The 18,705-nt window shown below is 38.1% G+C and overlaps 4 protein-coding genes across 7 annotated transcripts; all 4 read right to left on the reverse strand.

Moving 5' to 3' along the window:
- Window positions 1-2,844: 2,844 nt before the first annotated feature.
- LOC125210634 (40S ribosomal protein S20-2) lies at window positions 2,845-4,905 on the reverse strand. Of its 2 annotated transcripts, none has more exons than XM_048110178.1 (4): window positions 4,792-4,905; window positions 4,546-4,665; window positions 3,510-3,623; window positions 2,845-3,178 (listed from the first exon to the last, which is right to left on the reverse strand). In XM_048110178.1, exons 2-4 carry the CDS (start codon window positions 4,655-4,657, stop codon window positions 3,036-3,038), a joined length of 369 nt encoding a protein of 122 aa, XP_047966135.1. In that variant the 5' UTR covers window positions 4,658-4,665; window positions 4,792-4,905; the 3' UTR covers window positions 2,845-3,035. The 2 variants fall into 2 exon arrangements, with proteins under 2 accessions (XP_047966135.1, XP_047966136.1); XM_048110179.1 differs by having other exon boundaries at window positions 4,546-4,669; window positions 4,792-4,896.
- A 2,549-nt stretch (window positions 4,906-7,454) lies between these two features.
- Window positions 7,455-8,692, reverse strand: LOC125212199 (40S ribosomal protein S13-2). The gene is made up of 5 exons (XM_048112293.1): window positions 8,556-8,692; window positions 8,389-8,461; window positions 8,145-8,283; window positions 7,861-8,047; window positions 7,455-7,636 (listed from the first exon to the last, which is right to left on the reverse strand). The coding sequence occupies exons 1-5, from the start codon at window positions 8,576-8,578 to the stop codon at window positions 7,603-7,605; spliced, it is 456 nt and encodes a 151-aa protein (XP_047968250.1). The 5' UTR covers window positions 8,579-8,692; the 3' UTR covers window positions 7,455-7,602.
- Window positions 8,693-9,526: 834 nt separating this feature from the next.
- On the reverse strand, window positions 9,527-11,380 carry LOC125212841 (probable calcium-binding protein CML13). Its single transcript, XM_048113113.1, has 2 exons — window positions 10,855-11,380; window positions 9,527-9,689 (listed from the first exon to the last, which is right to left on the reverse strand). The coding sequence occupies exon 1, from the start codon at window positions 11,295-11,297 to the stop codon at window positions 10,860-10,862; it is 438 nt and encodes a 145-aa protein (XP_047969070.1). The 5' UTR covers window positions 11,298-11,380; the 3' UTR covers window positions 9,527-9,689; window positions 10,855-10,859.
- Window positions 11,381-14,869: 3,489 nt separating this feature from the next.
- Window positions 14,870-18,700, reverse strand: LOC125216050. Of its 3 annotated transcripts, XR_007175340.1 has the most exons (3): window positions 16,292-18,700; window positions 15,322-15,556; window positions 14,870-15,237 (listed from the first exon to the last, which is right to left on the reverse strand). XR_007175340.1 is itself a non-coding variant. In XM_048117657.1 (2 exons), the coding sequence occupies exons 1-2, from the start codon at window positions 18,396-18,398 to the stop codon at window positions 15,543-15,545; spliced, it is 2,121 nt and encodes a 706-aa protein (XP_047973614.1). In that variant the 5' UTR covers window positions 18,399-18,700; the 3' UTR covers window positions 14,870-15,542. The 3 variants fall into 3 exon arrangements, 2 of the variants coding, with proteins under 2 accessions (XP_047973614.1, XP_047973615.1); XM_048117657.1 differs by having other exon boundaries at window positions 14,870-15,556; XM_048117658.1 differs by lacking the exons at window positions 14,870-15,237; window positions 15,322-15,556 and having other exon boundaries at window positions 16,012-17,340; window positions 17,422-18,700.
- Between the last annotated feature and the right edge of the window lie 5 nt (window positions 18,701-18,705).

The raw sequence follows: 18,705 nt of genomic DNA on the forward strand, positions 1-18,705 counted from the left end.
TATATCATAATATACATATGTTGGAGACTAGACGTGAAAAGTAAACATGGACAATTTGTACTCAATCGATGGATCATCTCGTTTTCCCAGCTGTTTCTGACTCGCACATCGAAGGCCCTCCACATCTAATCTGATCCATTGATTGAATATTTAGCTGGCCAGGAGGACACTTCTTCAAACAACCACGACCACAGCAGAAATTGTACTGGATACATCACATTGTTGATCTTCAGGACACATGTGTTGCTTTGACTTGTGATTACAATCCACATTGAAACAAACACATGAATTTGTCTGTCGTTTGTCCCATAATCCCATGAAATCGCCTTTGAAAATCCCGGTATCGGTGGTAGGGAAGTGTACTCGAACATCGGTGCAACCGGTGGCACCAGTGCAGCCGGTGGCACCGTTGCAACCGGTGGCACTTGTGTAGGCGATGGCACAACGTAGTAGGTAACAGGTTCAGTTCCTCTCTTTTTTCTTGCAGTACCTAGTAGCTAGTTCAGTTCCTTTATTCTTTCCTACGGCAGGTCTAACAACTGTTCCACTTCTTTTCCCTTATTTTCTTTCCTACGGCAGGTCTAACAACTGTTCCACTTCTTTTCCCTTATTTTCTGCAGCCAGTGCAGCAGTCGAGACATCTCCGATCTCGACAAAAAAAAATTAATATCGAAATTCATTTATCATAATCTATGCAAAACACTCACTCCTCAACAAACGGATAGACTTTCCCAACTTTTAAGATCTAAGATACATAATTCTAAGAAACACTTTAGTTTTCAAGTTCTTAACTTATGCAAAATGATAGAGCACACTAATATATATAGGGGTGTAGATATATATAGATAATTCTCACATATTATAGAATTCTCGTACTCTATTCTTTTACGTTCTAAACATTTAAATTTTTACATACAAAAGGTCTAGTACTATATTAGATGAAATCTATAACTAGAGAATTCTATGTATAGATAATTTTACAAGTATGTAGATATTCTACTACATAAATCTATATAATTATTAATATTTATATAATTTTCCGACCAACACCCGTCAATCCATTATTTAATGTATAAAAACCTTTGGCCACCAAACATGTCTGAGTTGAGCGTTCTGCGTTCCAACAGCCACCCCCTATAATTTCGACGCTGACCACATCCTTATCCTTTCTCAACAAATCGTTACTCGCAGTCTGATCATTCCTCGTGGAAGAATCTATAAGCGCCATTTGTAGCCAGCGGCGAAGCCAGAATTTTAATGTTGGGGAGCCCAACCAACTCTCCAAGGTTGTGAGATATTTTTGTTTCGTCTTCGCCAAGAACTGATGCGACTTAAGTTGAGATTGCGACAAAGATGGATAATATGTGCGAAATAACTTTAAAATTGAATTCACTAATAAAATTCATAAGATACATTTATGGATCTCTTAGAATTTTGTGGAACAAAGACTAAGGATAAATTGTACCTTTGAAGCTAAAACAATAATAAACAAAAAAAGGGCAGAGTTGACAACCACCTGAGCTAAGTGTACGAAATTAACTTATGAATATATGTATTTATAATATAGTAAACATCAAAATTGGTGGGGGGACCAAGGGCCCCCCTGGCCCTCATGTGGCTTCGCCACTGTTTGTAGCAATAGTTAAGGATATAGACACCATGATGTTTTAGGGTTGTGTACAAATTAATAGTATTTGGTATCTTAATATCTAACTCAGCCTATTCTTTGAACCACAAGTTCGCGACGTTCTTACTAGGGATGTCACTTTAATTCGAAACTCTAAATCTAATATATGAATGTGACTGATAAATGTAAACAATTGGAGCTGAAAAATAATAACCTATGTATAAATCGAGTTAGCCTATTCAGGCTGACGCATTGAGCGTGGCAGGCCGACTAGGATTGTAAGTTAGCTAGTCAATTGGATTATAGCATGCCACCTTAGGCCCCACGGCTCACCACAATCGGCACCTCTAGCCCGGGTCAAAATCAATAAGTCGGAGATGTTGTATATTCTATTAGGAGTATCTTGGAATGGTAGACTTTGAATTGTATAATCATGCATTATGTGATATACATATATCTTTAATTTATATACTCTTATTTTTATTTATATCATTAAAATGGAAAAATGTACATATTAAATCTCATTATTTGCTTCTAGTACTTGCCTAAAACCTAGATCTATTGGCTCCATTTAATAGTTACTAAACCTAACCTCAATAATTCATTTCTTAATGTACTTAGTTTTATTTCAACCTTTTGTATTTTTTTAACGTAAATAGGTTTTCATTATTGGATATTTTCCTTCAAAAATTTATGGAAATAAGGAAACACTTACTATTTTCCTTCACATATTCATTAGGCAAACAAGTTTGATAAGAAGATAAAGACCGATCAATTGATTCAATTTCACAAATCACTATAATATAATTATATTACCAAACTTGGGTGACAGACATACACTCAAATAAAATGAAGCCAAATGCACAACTTAATTGGCCTAACTAATACTTGTATGCATACTTATTGCATAGTGCTGCGCCACATTCCTCATTCGGGGCCCTAACAGAGTTCTTGACCTGGCCATTCAAGGCCCGGCCTAACACCCTCCAAGCAAGTCGAGGCATCCATGCTGACCCACATCTGCAGGTTACTCAAGTTCCACACAAACTCCGGGGCCCCATCCCAGCCCATGTTCTTGAGCTCCCTTGCAGAATTGCTCATTGTATATAAAAAGTGATGATTTGTATTTCAATTATTAAAGAAATAAAGCCTTTAAAGCAAGTGAAAGTGTAAAACATGGAGTACTAATCAGCAACAACTAACAACAGTTACTCGAGTAAGCGTAAAACATAATTTTAAACTGAATTGTATCCGAGCATAAATAAAAAGACCTACAAAAAACCTTTGTTACAAAACTTAAATTCATTGGTTCAGAAACACTCTTAATTCAAATTCCAAAAATCTAAAAGGTCATTTAATAAACAAGTTTAAAACTTAACTAACAAAAGCAGAAATACAGCAACAGGGTCTAAGAGTCAGCAATTGTGACTTCGACTTCGACACCAGGTTCAATGGTGATAGAAGTAATCTGCTTCACAACGTCTGGTGAGCTGAAAAGGTCGATGACTCGCTTGTGCACACGCAGCTCAAACCTATCGAATGTGTTTGTTCCTGAAGAGTCAATTCAACAAAATGTAAAATGTTCGCAAACATAAACATCATCAAGATTATGTACACAGATCAGGTAAACTATACTATTCAGAGAAAGCTGGACAAGCCTCTTGCATCTACCAAGAAAATTCCAAAATAAATTCACTGACGAAATTTACAAAAAACAAATTTGTGTATACCACAAGCCACACAAACTTTCACTGGACGCATGAGCAACAAATCCCTGAACATTAGTTTGCATTAAGAAACATTACAAGTTGTTAGTTCAGAGTGGATTCACATAAGCAAGCAAGCAAGCACGAAGAGTTTCACAGTTATATAGGATCCCTACCTTCACCACAAGGAGACTTCCTGGTGGTGATTTTGAGAACCTTGGTAGGCATTCTGACTGGTCCCTTGACTCTCAGCCTTTTGTCCTTGGCACCACGTACAAGGTCAGCACAAACTGTCAAAGAAAATTCAGGTCAACAGTGCCTCAATCATATACAGAAAGATACCAAAATTGGCGAAGCATCACAACTCAGAGCACAGCCATGGTCCAGGATTAGATCCAACAGAAAAAAAAAACCAACTCATTAAAAAGAACCGATAAATCCATATTTCAAAGTTGGTGAAGCATCGCACTCAGATCATACACATAATCGATCAATGGCGCCAACAGACTACAAAGAAACCTATTGAATGGTACAAAGAAATCCCCCAGCTAATAATGGAGAAGCAAATAGCACATCCATGATTCTTGAATACATCAATCAGAGGTAAACTAAGTAAACAGTGCCAACTAATCATACCTCCAATTGTAAAAAGAATAAGAGAGAAAGATCGTAACACACTCAAATAACCATATCAATCTATTTGACCGACGTCAACAAACTGAAACTTTCTGAATATTGAGCTGGTAAAAAAACAGAATTTATTAATTCGCTCCGACTCATACGGCACCAGCGAAGGAAAAGGAGACATGAAGCTCACCCTCAATATAACATGAAGCTCTTGAACACAACTTATATGATCAAGCTCATTTAAGCTGTATGCAATCATTCTTTAGAAGAAATTGCTTCAAAAATAATAATCTCACTAGAACCTTTTAAGCTCTTTTCAAAAGTAAGGGCAATCAAAACTGATCACGCTGCAATTACACCACCGTCATTACTAACATTTTATATGCTCCTTATTTAGATACTCAAACCATTAGTCAATGCTACAACTGGAGCAAGCAAAGCCATTTTGCAATTTATACCACAAACAGGATAAATTAGTCTTCGAGAATACAATAAACCAGGCACAAGCTATGTAATCCAGAGCTTAAATAGAGCAATTGAATACTGAAACACAACTAAAAATGCATAAGCAAATAAAGGTTGCACCTTTCTCTAGATTTTTGACATTCTTGGAGGACAGAGTGATGCGGATCTTGTGAATCTGCTCCAGGGGCTCCTCCAGCCCCGGCTTCGTCGGCTTCATTGTTGCAAACGCCATTGTTTCGTCTGGCTCCAACATACACACGGAATAGTACAGTCAATCAATCAGCAAGCAAAATTTTCGTATTCGCAAGATTAATAGCATTAACTAAGTAGCCTATTGCGAAAAACTATTTTCGCGTGTGAATTTACCGGTGGCGGAGAGAGGAGTGCGGCGGCGGAGCTGAGAAGTTTGACGAAATAAGAGTGCAGCTGAATTGTGATTGAGATTTTAAACCAAGCGGCTAAACTAGGGTTTTGTTTTCATGTTTTGGCTATTTGCATTTGCTACCCTGCTATTTGGTTTATTTATAAAAGAGCCCGATAAAATCAGATTTCCAAAAAATGCTAGTAATAGTTTTTTTTTTGGATTAATAATTGATTAGTAATGATTAATTTTCTATCAATATTTTATTAGTAATGATAAGAAAAAAAAACTGCCGTCAGAGCAATCACAAACAACATAGACCACAAATCCCGTACAAGTAACATATTATTAACGTGTCATATCAGCTTTTTTTAGGTCAGCTCATAAACGGTAGGTGTTGTGTGATACTCTCAAATTGGTTGATTTCATGCGGGCTAGACCACTCTGCAGCCGGCTCATGGTCCCTGGTCTAGCTTGCTTTCCTACAACGAACGATTTCAGTTCACTCCTTAGAACATCCACAATGGGGCGGACGATGGCTTAACCATCGTTCGCGGACGAAGCACGGACGATGCGCATCATCCGTCGCATCGTCCGCCACTGTGGCATCGCGAACGATGCGACGCGTTTTTTATTTTTAATTTAATTTTATTTAATTTTCAAAACCTATATATACCTCTCACTTTTCACTTCATTTTTCATTCCTTTAACTTTCAAATTCACACTACATATTCTACACTTCAAACAAAATGAATCTCGGAGATTACCCAAGTCCGAATAGTCCGATGTTCGGCGGTGCACGATGGCCGGGTACAGAACCCGACGAATACTGGTCATTCGACACCAACGCCCAATACGATCCCGAGTTCAGCACGGACTCGTACGGGCTGTCAAACATGGAGCCTTCTCTGAACCGCACACCCGCCGCCGCCGCATCGGGCTGCGCCACGAAGAAGAAGAGGCCCAAGGCACGAGCCTAGAAATTGCCGCAAACGACGGTGTGTGAAGAGTTCGCCCCGGGAAGGACGAACTACGCCGCGGACGAATCCTTCGTCTTGACGAGATGTTGGATTGATGTTTCAGAGGATCGAGTGTTCGCCAATAACCAGAAGATTACTGCGTATTGGGAGCGCATCGCCGAAAAATACAACGAGGCCAAGCCGCCCCACGCCTACAAGCGCAATAGGGAGCAGCTCCGCAAGCATTGGGATCAAATAAAGAAGTAGGTCAATCTATTTGCGGGGGAGTACGACAAGTGCGAGAGGGAGCAGGCCAGCGGCGAAAGTCTTTCGGATGTGCGGGACAAAGCGATGAGATCGTACACGTCATTGTACGGCGATTTCAAGCACTAACATTCTTGGGCGATCTTGAAGGAGAATCAGAAGTTCGTTGGTGGTATGATTCCACAATTGACGGCGGCGAAGAAGAGGGCGTCGAAGCGCACATTCGCTGATTATACAAGCAGCGAGAGCGGCGCGTCTCCAATGGATCTCAACAATTCGGTGTTCGAGGATGAGAGTTCCGACACTCCGATATCCCGACGTCCCCCTGGCATCAAGGCTAAGGACAAGGCAACCACATCCGCCGCGGCGCCGCCTGACCGTGCCGCAAGCCCGGCCCCGGGCGAGACTTCGGCTGTGTCACATGCCTACACGGATTTGGTGGCCTCCTCCGACTACAAGACGTTGTTGGACGTGCACAACGCCCTGATGCAGGCGACCAACCCTGTTCAAATCGAAGGCATCCAGCGGATGATCGATGGCCTCAGCCGCAGGTTGGGACTACTCTAGACGAGTCGGGGTTTAGTTTATATGTAGTGGACCTTTTTTTTTTAATTTCATAGTTTGTAAATTTTTTTTCAATTTCTTATTTTGTAACTTTTTTTTTAATTAAGTAAATGTAGGATTTGCCTAAATTGTGTTGTTTTTATTTATTTATTTTGCTTGACATATTTGCATAAATTATATAAATACAAAATAAAAGTAAAATGCTTAGAGCGGGGCTTAGGGCGGCTATAGTCCGCCCCATTGCAGGTGGAAGTGGTGGAGGATAATAATGTTGACGTGACGGTGCATAGGGCGTCGCTTAATCCGTCCCAGTGTGGGTGCCCTTAGACCCATCCAATTATTGCCAATGATTGCAAATAGCCTTAATTAACCTAAATCCCTTCAAATATAGTAGTAGTACTATCTTTGAAAAGTTAGATGTCTTAGTTCTTTATGTCACTCAATCCCTTCATGTATCAAACTGAACTAATTCAAGATGAACTCATCTTGTTAATGCCAATCTCAATTCTTATTTCATCAACTTGAGTTGGTGGGGAAGAGAAATATGGTTTCGGAAATTTCATTTGTTTATGTGAAGTAGTATTAGTTCCGACACCAAATCAATTTTAACAACAATTCAATTTTAGATCGATTTAATCGACAGAAAAAACATAGTAACCTCTTTTCATTATTATATGTTGCTTAGCCTGATTATATACATAACTTCTCAATGTAACTGGAGTAAAATTTCAATTTTCAAAAATTGTGTAGCTGTAACTATATAGCTGTAACAATGATTATGAGATTATGAGATTTTAGTAGTAAGATATAGTAATACACTCATTAATAAACCTAAGAAAATGGTTATTGGAGGAACCAAACATTAACGAAACAAAGAAGAATTGAGTTCCAACCATGAGTAAAAAAATCTGTCGAATAAAAAGAACAAAATTCCAAATCAACAATTCGCTTTGCCAAAATACAAAATGGTTTTTCCGATGTTGACTAAAAATAGCTACACCTCCCCTGCTCTCATCAGGGCTTCTCAGCTTAAGCAACAAGGGTGCTGGCCGTGGTCGATTCACTGCAGGAGTAAAGTTGACATCAAGAAGTTAGAAAGGGGTTGGGGCTTTGCTTTCCTTTGTTAGAAATCCACAGACAACATTCTTCCAAACCAAAAGCCTCCATAAATAACACATTTTGAGATATCAAACTATACAGGGCAAATATAAGACAATTCAACCAAGTAACTCATAATTACTCAAATGAGAAGTAACTTAAAACGGAGTAAAGTGCAGAGGGGCTTACTATTTCCACACAGGTGGAAGCTTCTTGGTCTTCTTGTAGTAACGGGCCAAGCGGTGAATCCTGCTCTCAACCAAAATCAACCTGAACTTTGAATCCTTATCCTTCCTGTTCCTCTCCAAATGCTTCCTGATGGCCACAGCCTTCTTGATTAAATGGTACAGATCCTCAGGAATCTCGGGCGCAAGAGCTGAAACAGCATTAACACCAACCAGCAATCAATCAGCTAGTGCAAATATATGTAGGAATAAATATTAATTAATTTCGAGAGCACCAAGTCTCAATACCGTGAGCCTTCAAAATGCGAAGGATTTTGCTGCCGGTAACGCTTTTCACCTGAGCAATACCATGTGAGTCACGAAGAATCACACCGATTTGTGACGGTGTCAATCCTTTCTTCGCGAATTTGCAAATACTCTCCTCAACCTATAGAATGTGAATTTCAACAATTACAAAAATACATTACCAATTTACCATAGCATAACATGTAAAGCATTACACAAATGCGAGATTTAGATCAGACTTATTTACATCTTGAGACGAGATTTTGAGCCAGGTAGGGGCAGATCTCTTGTAAGGCAGAGCTGATGCAGAAATACCTTTACTGAAATCAAACAAAAAACGAGCACGCAAAATCCATAACTACGGGAAAATCAAATGAAAAAAAGCGTAAATAGAGTGATGGAGATGGAGGTTACCCTCTGCTATGCATACGACCCATGGCGGAGTAGCTGTGAGTTCAATCGGATGAAATTTGTTCTATATCCAATTTGAAGGCCACGAACCCTAGCTCCACAGTAAAAGCATTGAGGTTGAAGATTAGGGTTTTAATATGCTTATGAAGGCAATGCAGAAATTATATTGGGCCGGCCCACTTATTATTAATATGCAAATTTTTGTTGGGCTTATAAATGTTAAATGGGCTTATATACTTACTCAGTGAAATTTAATGATCAAATCGAACTTTTACTTTTATGAATATTGTGAAATTAAAAATTTTAATAATATTTTTTATATATTAAAATCAAATCAAATATAAAAATTGGAACAAATAATGCTAAATGTGCGACAAACGAGAGTAATACTCACGTAACATATGCAGGATATTATTCCTTTAAAAATATAATAAGTATTGAATTGACCTTTCCATGAGATTTAATGATTCACTTTTTTGTGTTACTCCATGCACAACTTTCAATGTTTTCATACATACTACCTCAATCCATAATAATACAAAAATTAATAAAATAAAAAGATGTTATAAATATATTGCATAGTTAATACTACTCGGTCAATAAAAATGCACGATTTTAATACAAAATTAGTAAAATAAAAAAGATATTATAAACAATATTCTATAGTTAAAAGTGTTTTAAGTGAAAAGTAGATGAAAACTAAATTTAGTAGACAACTCAATATGGTGATGTAAATTTTTTTTATTTCAAATTTGTATTCTTTACTTGAATTTGTTTATCTATTATTGTGAGTTTATTGCAAAATTAAAGTACATTAGTACTCCATTATTTTTAACAATTTAAAAACAATAATACTATTATGATGTAATGTATTATTGTAAAATATACTAGTATTTTATAGTAATAAATTTTATTAAAAGAATCTCATCACAAAAGACACTATCTCCCAAACAACAAGAGTATGCTAAAAAGGATAAATTATGAAATAGGCATTCCTTTTTCATAAGATATGAGTCAATAAATAAATGAAACTTGCTACCTACAACAATAAATGAAGTTCAAAATCAATAAAATCGAACATATGCATCTTCACGACTTCACGGCTTGTGAAAAGCATGAACCTCCCCTCTCACTCACCTGCAATGACAGCTTAAATCAGAACATCAAACAGTTCCAAACCAATTGGCCTCCAAAAATGTTATGAATCATAAACTAAGAGATAGCGATAAGATCCCACATCGGCTTCACACGAAAGTGTGAAATAGCATGGTTTTGGGTTAAGTTAGGGCTTCCTGCTATGATTATCCGATAAACTGCTGAATAATTATACTAGGAAAAAATTCTCCAGTTACAGAGTATTTTTCGATGGCAATGGAGCCAGAAAGAAGAGATACACATCATGTAAGAAAGAGCTTAGAAGAAATGTTTCCTTGTGCAGATGATCACATTATCTAGGCACAGGCACTGCAAAGTTCAGATACACACAGCATGTAGTTCAATATGCATTACAAATCACACATCGAATCAGGAAACTGCATTCTATCAGCCCACAAAACATGGTTTAAACCATCTAGTTTCTTTCGGGTGTTTTGATATATTTGCCCCTGACAAACAAAAGGTCCGGAGGAAATATAGATAATGACGATTGGGAAAAGTCTTCCAACTTCAGAAGAGGGGATTCTTCAACTTCTCAAATTATATTCATCATTTTACATTTACATGTTTGAGGTGTATCCTCTTTTTAATTATAAAAAATTCAAGGTTTCCAATTCTTCCTAATAATCTTCTCCAAAGTCAGCCAAGGCTTTATTTTCAATACCTACTGCTTGTTTAAGTTTACATATCTTCCATTTTCTCAAAAAGAAATAAAATGCTTACATGAAACCAGAATAAATGTGGCAGGATAAATACCACATAAGAACTCTAGTTTCAACGATAGATTTCCAATTTCGAGATAAATATATGTATGTTTGATATAGCAATGTAGTTAAAAATAGGCAAAGGGAATAGCATGCTAATTCTGTGGCTAGTTTGTAAAGAGGTGAAGTGGTGTAAGTGAGAATACTAGACGATAATGTTAGCCAGCTCTGTTTCTAATGAAATGTGTTACCAAATAATTCAAGGCTATTCTTATTTTCTTTTCATCCTAATCAAATTATAGGTAAATTCCAACGAAAGAAAGTAAGAAACTAATCGAATTTATCACACAATCATTACGCATAAACAGATAAACAATAAACGGGTGGGATGAAATGCAAATCGAATTCAAAATTCAAAATCTGAACAATAACTCAAATTTCACCTTTCTCATTTGGCGACCATGCGCGCGATGAAATCCTCGTATTTGATCTTGCCATCGGATCCGACGTCGACCTCTCGGATCCACTCGTCGAACTCGGCGGGCTCCAGTTTCTCGCCGATGCTGGTGAGGATGTGCCTGAGCTCCTTCACCACGATGAAGCCGGTCCCCTCCTTGTCGAGCACCTGGAACGCGTCGCGGAGCTGCTTGTCGAACGGCTCCGCCTTCAAGTGCTTCCCCATGAGATCGAGGAACCTCTGAAAATCGAACGGCGCGGTGAGCTTCTCCTCGGCGATTATGGCTTTTAGCTGCGCCTGCGTAGGGTTGCCGCCGAGGGAGCGCATCAGGATTCCGAGCTCCGATGGCGCGATTTTGCCGTCGCTGTCTGCGTCGAACAGATTGAACGCCTCCTTCATCGATGATACCTGATCGTCGGTGAGCCCCATTTTGCGTGATCTCTTCTTCTCTTCTGCGGTTAGCAATTCCTTATTGTGGTTTCTACTTTTCGAGAGAGAAATGTGATTTTGTTGAAGGAGGGTAAGAATGGTAATATGGAAAACTACGGGGTTGTTTTCGCTAATTTCAATATTTTATTTATATGTGGGCTATGATAAATGGGTTTAATCATTCTCGGGCCTCTAAATTCATATTTTTTGCAATTTTTCACAATAAAATTTCATTTTTATTTAATATAATTATACTGATTATAATACCTTTTTAAGGTAATTAATTTCATGAATCATTCAAATTTTTTGTATTACATCAAATACATTAATTAAAGGAAAATCTTGCCTAATTATAAGTAATTCTTAAATTAATGACACTATAAATTAAAAAAAGGGGCAAATTTTCACATAAAATATACTCCCTCCGTCCATAAACAATTGATCTATTGTTGTTCGACACAGGTTTTAATGTAGAATTGGTAAAGTAAGAGAGAGAAGGAAAAAAAGTAGGTAAAGTTAGAGAGATAGGGAGAAAAAGTGGATAAAGTATGAGAGAGGGAAGAAAAAAGTGAAAAAAGTATGAGAGATAAACTTTCCATTTTTAGAAACTGATCTATTTTATGTGGACGTCCCAAAATGACAAAAGTGATCTATTTTTTGTGGGCGGAGGAAGTATATATTACACATTTACACTCCTGATAAATTGTTGTGTGATACTTTATTAGTGGATTTATATTTCGATGGTTCGTCATGGTAGGGATGTGATCAATTGCTAACTAATTATCAATCTAAAATTGAGACCAATTTTTAACCATTAGATTAGAAGATCTTGTGGTTGATATAATGTCAAGTGTAATATATTTTAAATTTAAATAATTATTAATTAAATTAAAAGGGTATTAATGTCAAATCCTATATGTAGTAATTATAACTAACTACTTTCTCTCTTTTCAAAATCATCTCAAATCTTTAAATTTACGTAACTCTCTCAATTTAAATTATTTTTTCGCAAAAAATATATCAAATTAAAGATAATTTAATAAGGATTCCAACGAGATCTCAATTGCATATGTTCCGACGATATTAGGTGATGAAATTTGATAAATTATACTCCCTCCGTCCCATGCTATTCGCACTTTTCATTTTAGGCCGTAAATTTGAGATTGATTGTAATGTAATTAAATTAAAATTTTAAGTGTAATGAGACATCACTTAATAAAGGACCTCTTAACTTAATCTAATATATTAATTAAATGCATTAATTCTAACTTAAACTATAAATAGTGTAAGGAGTTTGTGACGTGCCGAAAAGTAAAAGTGCAAGTAACATGAGAGACGGAGGAGTATTTCAATTTTCGTACATGTTGATAAGCAGCTTTTATCAACAAAATGCAACAAAAAATCTCAATATATTGTAGGCAAAATCTCAATATTATGCATGTCCAATCTCAATAAAAATGTGTTGATATTTTCTTGTCCTTGTGTTGATATTCTAATGTCATATTGTTGATATTTGTAATACACGATGTTGATATAAAAAACACTCGCGAAAATTAGCATATGATAACATAATGACGATATTACCCTTTTGTTGATATTTTGTCTACTATTTATTGAGATTTGTGAGCTTTAATCTCATCCACTCATTTTAAAATCCAAGAGTGGAAATTTAGTCTTGATTTTGGATTAAGATGCTATAAGCATTAGAATAGGACACCGTTCGTCGTGGTATCCTTAAATTATTTCTCTTCATAGCGCAATGCTCGAAGCATAATTGTATCCCACGACTTATCAAACGGATCATCAAATATCCGCTTACGGTGTCATACACTTCGCCTTTTTTCAAGCTTGAGTAAATTCTCGTGCAGTTGTGAATTTTTGCAAGGAGTGTATGTGTATTCACCCTCGCATGGCAAATTGAGTATTCTACATATTAGTATCACAGGTATTGTACATTTTTCGAAGAATCAAATATGCTTAAATAAATAAAAAGTCATTTTAAATAAATTCCCTACGTCGAAGGCAATTCTTTCAACTGTTCACTCAAGAATCTTGAATTGAGTGACTGCAATCTAGTGTTCGTCTGCTGTATTTAACTTTTCCCCAAGTCTATGCTATAGATTTCATACTTTTCTCTACACTTCCTTCTTCCCTCAAAAATTGTGGACCTCATCAATGCCCCAATCCTCAAAATGGAAACCAATTTGCAAAAGATGAATGGTCCCAACACCACAATCAGTGTGTGTATGAGAGAGAGAGATAGAGAGAGGTAAACAAAGATTACAGAAGAATCTTGGGGCTTGGCTTAGACAACCTTAGCATTAATGGTTGTGAAGACATGAAAGAAACATATCTATAATAATGAAACAATAAAAGAAGGAAGGAAGGAAGGAAGAAAGAAAGTAAAAGAGTGAAGCAAGATAACAAAGGGTGGTTAGAATTGTGTTAGGAAATTTTACAGCTAAAAAGGAGGCACCCACATAATTAAAATTAAATGATAAATATGTGTAATAATTGGTTGATCTAAAAAATAATAATTCACTGAATTTTGTGGTAGACATATGATTCCAGTCAGTGTCAGTCTATCAGTCCCATAATTTTCTACTTTTTCCAATCTTACACCAATAAATAACTTATTTATTGCCTACACATAATTGCCATGATTATACCATCACTGTCAATTCTTGAATTTTACCTAGAGGAATTCTTACAAATGTGAATGGGACTGAGAAGAGATGATCAATCACAAAGTCCAAGAGAAAAAAGTGAAATTTGTTGTGTACTATAGTAATGATTATATCTCTTACATTGTTAACATGTAACGTGACCGAAATCAATACCCATATTCCATACAATTGAAAAGGGCTTTTCTCCTTTTAAAGTTTGGTGAGTAGTCAATGTGAGCAGTCCTTACCTACACTATAAGGCAAAGCAAGAATTAGGAGGGACTAGGGTTTAGCCATTAGAATTTTTATCACTCACTTGATAATGGTAATAATACTAATGAGCCATCATAATCAATTAAATATGATTAATTTCATGGACTGAAACAAGACTTGCTTCATATCTGTTCTATAAGACTATTTCACTTAATAGGCTAGTTTTTTTTGGTTGCGTTCTCTTTATTTGGTTTGTAATAATGGTATCGAAGTCAACTCAAAGTGGTGGTTTGATAGTACGAATTGTGACCAACAAGGTTCGAATGTTATAGACTGAAACCAGTACAAGGTATGAGACATGTTCTCAAAGAGGGTCGAATGCTGCGAATTGAAATCAATGCAGGATATTAGACTTGTCTCACATTGTTATATGAGCAATAGATTGCTACGAGGTTTATCCTTAAAGATAATGGAGTGTTACGGACTTGAACCAGTGCAAGGTATGAGACTTGTCCCACATTGGTTCTATAAGCAATATATGTAGGTTTTATAGAGTAAATGACTTCTCATGTTACTTCATAAGCTTTTGAAAATAGTGCAAGGTATAAGAGTTGCCATTAAGGAGCAAATGTTACAAACCAAAACCAATTCACCTGCACGACATGTTTTAAAATTAACACGTAAAACGAGAAATGGTCCAAAGTCCATATTTTTTGAGAAGGTTGCCCCCCTACACTGAGACTAGCAATATACAAGCACCATATGTGTTACATGTACATAGATATTGAATTAGACAGATGAGAGTATGTTGGAATGTATTGACTAGTGTTGGAGGGTTGATGGAATGATTGAGTACATAAAGAGAAGGACAATCTCAGCTTTACAACTTTAATTGTGGAATGGGATAATCTCATTTTCAAGAGATCCCATATGCAATTTCTGCACTCTCTCTCCAACTTTTGCTACCATTACATTGTACAATTTCATCTTGGAGTCTTTTATGGGCAATCATCAACATCTTTATCTGATTACAACCTTTTACTTGACAGATGCCGTGATGCCTGCACAAATTGAGCATCCATTTCCTAAGTATTCCATGTGCACAAACAAATTGATGCAACAATGCACAAAATCATGATTCTCACCAGCACACCCTACACTTGTCTTGCCTCGGCAACCAGTTCACTATCTCGTTGCAACGTCCATTTCATACGTTGCGTTCATGACACCCCTTAACACGTTTTCTACAATCATTCAAATTGTGCAACTTTAACAGAAAGAGGATAAGAGCAGAAGCCTCTTACTCCCTCGTATCCACTGCTCTCTTCTTGCAAGGAAAAGATCGTGCTTTTCAACCATTCTAGCTTCAATGCGTCTGGCCTGTTATGTATATTGAGAGCAAAGTGTTCAGCTGAGGCTGTCAACAGATGTCTTCAATTCGGATAACATGAATTCTTAAACAGATTATGTATAATGGGAAAGTGAGAAGATTTATTACAGCTATAAATATGTTAAGTCCATTGGAAGTAAACAGCAAGCATGAAATTAGAAGATCAGTAATGACAACATGCCATGTAGGAAACATATGCAGCATGAAACAAAACCAGAGTATCTTACAGCATAACTGTAATTTTGACAACAGACATCACCGCTTTCTGAAGCTATTTGGCATTCGCTATTCGGGTTTTTTCTGAAAATGGGAACCTTTTTCTTAGCATATTGCAAAAACAGTAGAAACGCGTTTGGATTAAACCCACATACATCAAACGAGCCCCAAACGCGGTTTTACCCTTTTTGCAATATAAGAACCTTCACTATTCATATGATCATATATATGCTACAAAAGATTGATGTTTCCCTCTCTATTTCTGATTAAAAAATAGAAGCTAGAAGAATGAAATTTTCCTCTGTACACACCAAACAAGAAAAAAGAGATGGTCCATTTAGTAATTTCTTGCAATAATGTACTATCTATCCTTCACTAAACTGATTGAGAAAATGGGGAAAATAAATAAACAAATCAACAAATGCTACACCAATAATTCTAGGTAGTTAACCAAACAACAACAACAAGAAGTTATATTGATGGTGCCTCATTAAGCATTTCATCCTCACCATTAATGTTTCTAAGAAGCACTGCATCATTCTCCTCTACACTGGAGTAGTCTTGTCTCTCGAGCTTTGTGTGGGCTGCAACGAACACAAGCTTCTGGACCTTGTCGAACCCTACTCCCTGGCCTCGAAATAATCTCGTGAATGACCAATCACACTTGTTCCCACCTGAGGTTGCCTGAAGGAAAAGAAGCCTAACTGCAACTTTACTAAGTGATTTGAATTCCTTTAGGCAAGTTTCCCACACAAGCCTACTGCTCTGCGGATTAGCCATCTTCATCTTCCCTGTAATGGGATCCTGCTGCTTCAGCTGAACTGCCTGAGCATACAGCGGGTCCAAACCTTCTGATCTCCACTTCATAAGCTCCATCAACGCGATATGAGCCTCCTCCCCTGCAACGAGGCGGGTGACGAGCTTGTCAACGTCCTTCTCTTGCTCGTGCGTCAAGCACTTGAAAGGGGGGAGGTACTTCCCACAGGCATCCCTGACCAAATACTGTGGATCAAGAATGAAGGCGGCTGACCATGCCGGGTGATAGTTTTTCCTAAACCGCCTCTCGACTACCCTCTCAACGGGCCCCTCAGCCAAATTGTACTTGGTGCACAACTCCTTGATTTTGGACCTCATCTCCCCCCAAAGAGGAAGACATTGCCCAACTAAAGGCCTATCTGCCTCAACCTCCTCAGCCATCGAGGTTACCAACTTTATCAACGAATGAACAGCCTCCACATTACTCCAAAACCCAACATCTTGAACAAGATCAGCCACTTCTACAGCAGCAATATCCTCGACACAAACAGATTTAAATGCATCATCCAACACAACTAAATGAAGAATTTGTGAACAAGTTAGTATATCTTCCAACATTGCAACAAAAGGACCATAATTCTTAGAAATGTCACATTTAGGAAAGGGGACTGTAATAAAGGTAGGAACTTCAAACCCTTGCAACCTAAACTTGAGGAAAGAACTTCTAACCCTCGGTTGAGAGTTGATCAAATTCGCGATTTTCAGACAATTTTCAGCTACACTCCCAAATAGTGGAAGCTCCCTATTGAAGCCCTTGATCAAACTACAAAATCCATGAATCTGGCAAGATAAATTAACCATCCAAGTATTCTGAAGTTCTAACCTTTTCAATGCCTTCCCTTTATACCTATCTGCGATAATGCCTACACATCTCTGTGCATTGTCACCACAAATCTCTCCAACCGTCTCCCACAATACCTCCTCCACTGCCCCACCATTCGAGTACACCGCCTTTTGGAAAACTCTGGTTCCATTAGGAAGGTTAACCATAAACTTAACCAGGCTCTTGCTCCCCCTTTCAATGATATTCCATCCATCAGAAGCAATCTGAAAGAAAGCTGCATCCCGGATTCTTGCTTCGGACGCTCTTCTAGCTTCCTCGAACTTGGAATCAAGCCTCGAGCATAGAAGCTCCCTCTTTGACACTTCAGGCAAGCCGACTTGCCTTAGAAAAGCCGCGAACTTGGGATGCTCCAGGCTCGAAAATGCCACAGACCCACATACCTCGTAGAACCAGTCGGCTAAGAGATCAAAGGCTGCATCAACTTGCTCTTTCCTCAGTACATGAGAAGGAGGAGAATTGGGGCTCTTGAGCTTCTTCACACTCTCCTCCAGCATTGCCAGTGGCCTCAAATCATCTCTCCCACCAGACAAAACCGGCGGCTTTGGAGTCATTGAAGTGGCGGCGAATCGAGAAGAATCGAACATGCTTATCGGAGACACGTCCAAGGAAGCGCGCTTGCGGTGATTGGGCTGCGAGGAGGGGGATGCGAGAGGGGGCAATTGCGTGATCGGCTTCAGCATCGAGGTGAAATTGGGGCAAGCTCCTCTCTTGAGATGCTCGGAAGCGGTTCTTGAAGGGTTTGAAGCGGAGAATGCGGCGTCGCAGAGGGTGCACTTGAGCTTCACTGATTTGGGGAGGTTGGTGTCGGGATTTCTGATCAGGATGGGATCGAAATGAGCCCAGTACCAAGCTCCTTTCCCATCCACCGCCTTCGTACGGAGCGACAGCAGCCTCGCGTAGCGCTTGTTCACCGCGTCCTCAGCCGCCTCCGCTGGAGATGGGTTTGCGTTGGACATTTCTGTTCCGTGAAAATCGGAGCTTTTTGGTTTATGAGTTATGACTGTTGCTTCGGCATTTCGAGCTTGGTATTTCGCAAGTGATCAAGTGTGAGTTCATTTAAGAGCTCCGCCGCGTTTTTAAGTGGTGGAATTTTGAGGGTGAGGTGTTCGAAGAATCGCTCAGGTGAACATATCGCAAAACAGAGGCTGCGAAATCAAAATTTGGGTATGTATTGTAGATAGGGGGAGAGAGAGAGAGAGAGAGAGAGAGAGAGAGTGATTGAGTGAGGTGTTCAGTGTTCTGTTCTTGACTTGAGGAAAAGTG

Source organism: Salvia hispanica, chromosome 3, assembly GCF_023119035.1.
Source record: "Salvia hispanica cultivar TCC Black 2014 chromosome 3, UniMelb_Shisp_WGS_1.0, whole genome shotgun sequence".
NCBI lineage: Eukaryota > Viridiplantae > Streptophyta > Magnoliopsida > Lamiales > Lamiaceae > Salvia > Salvia hispanica.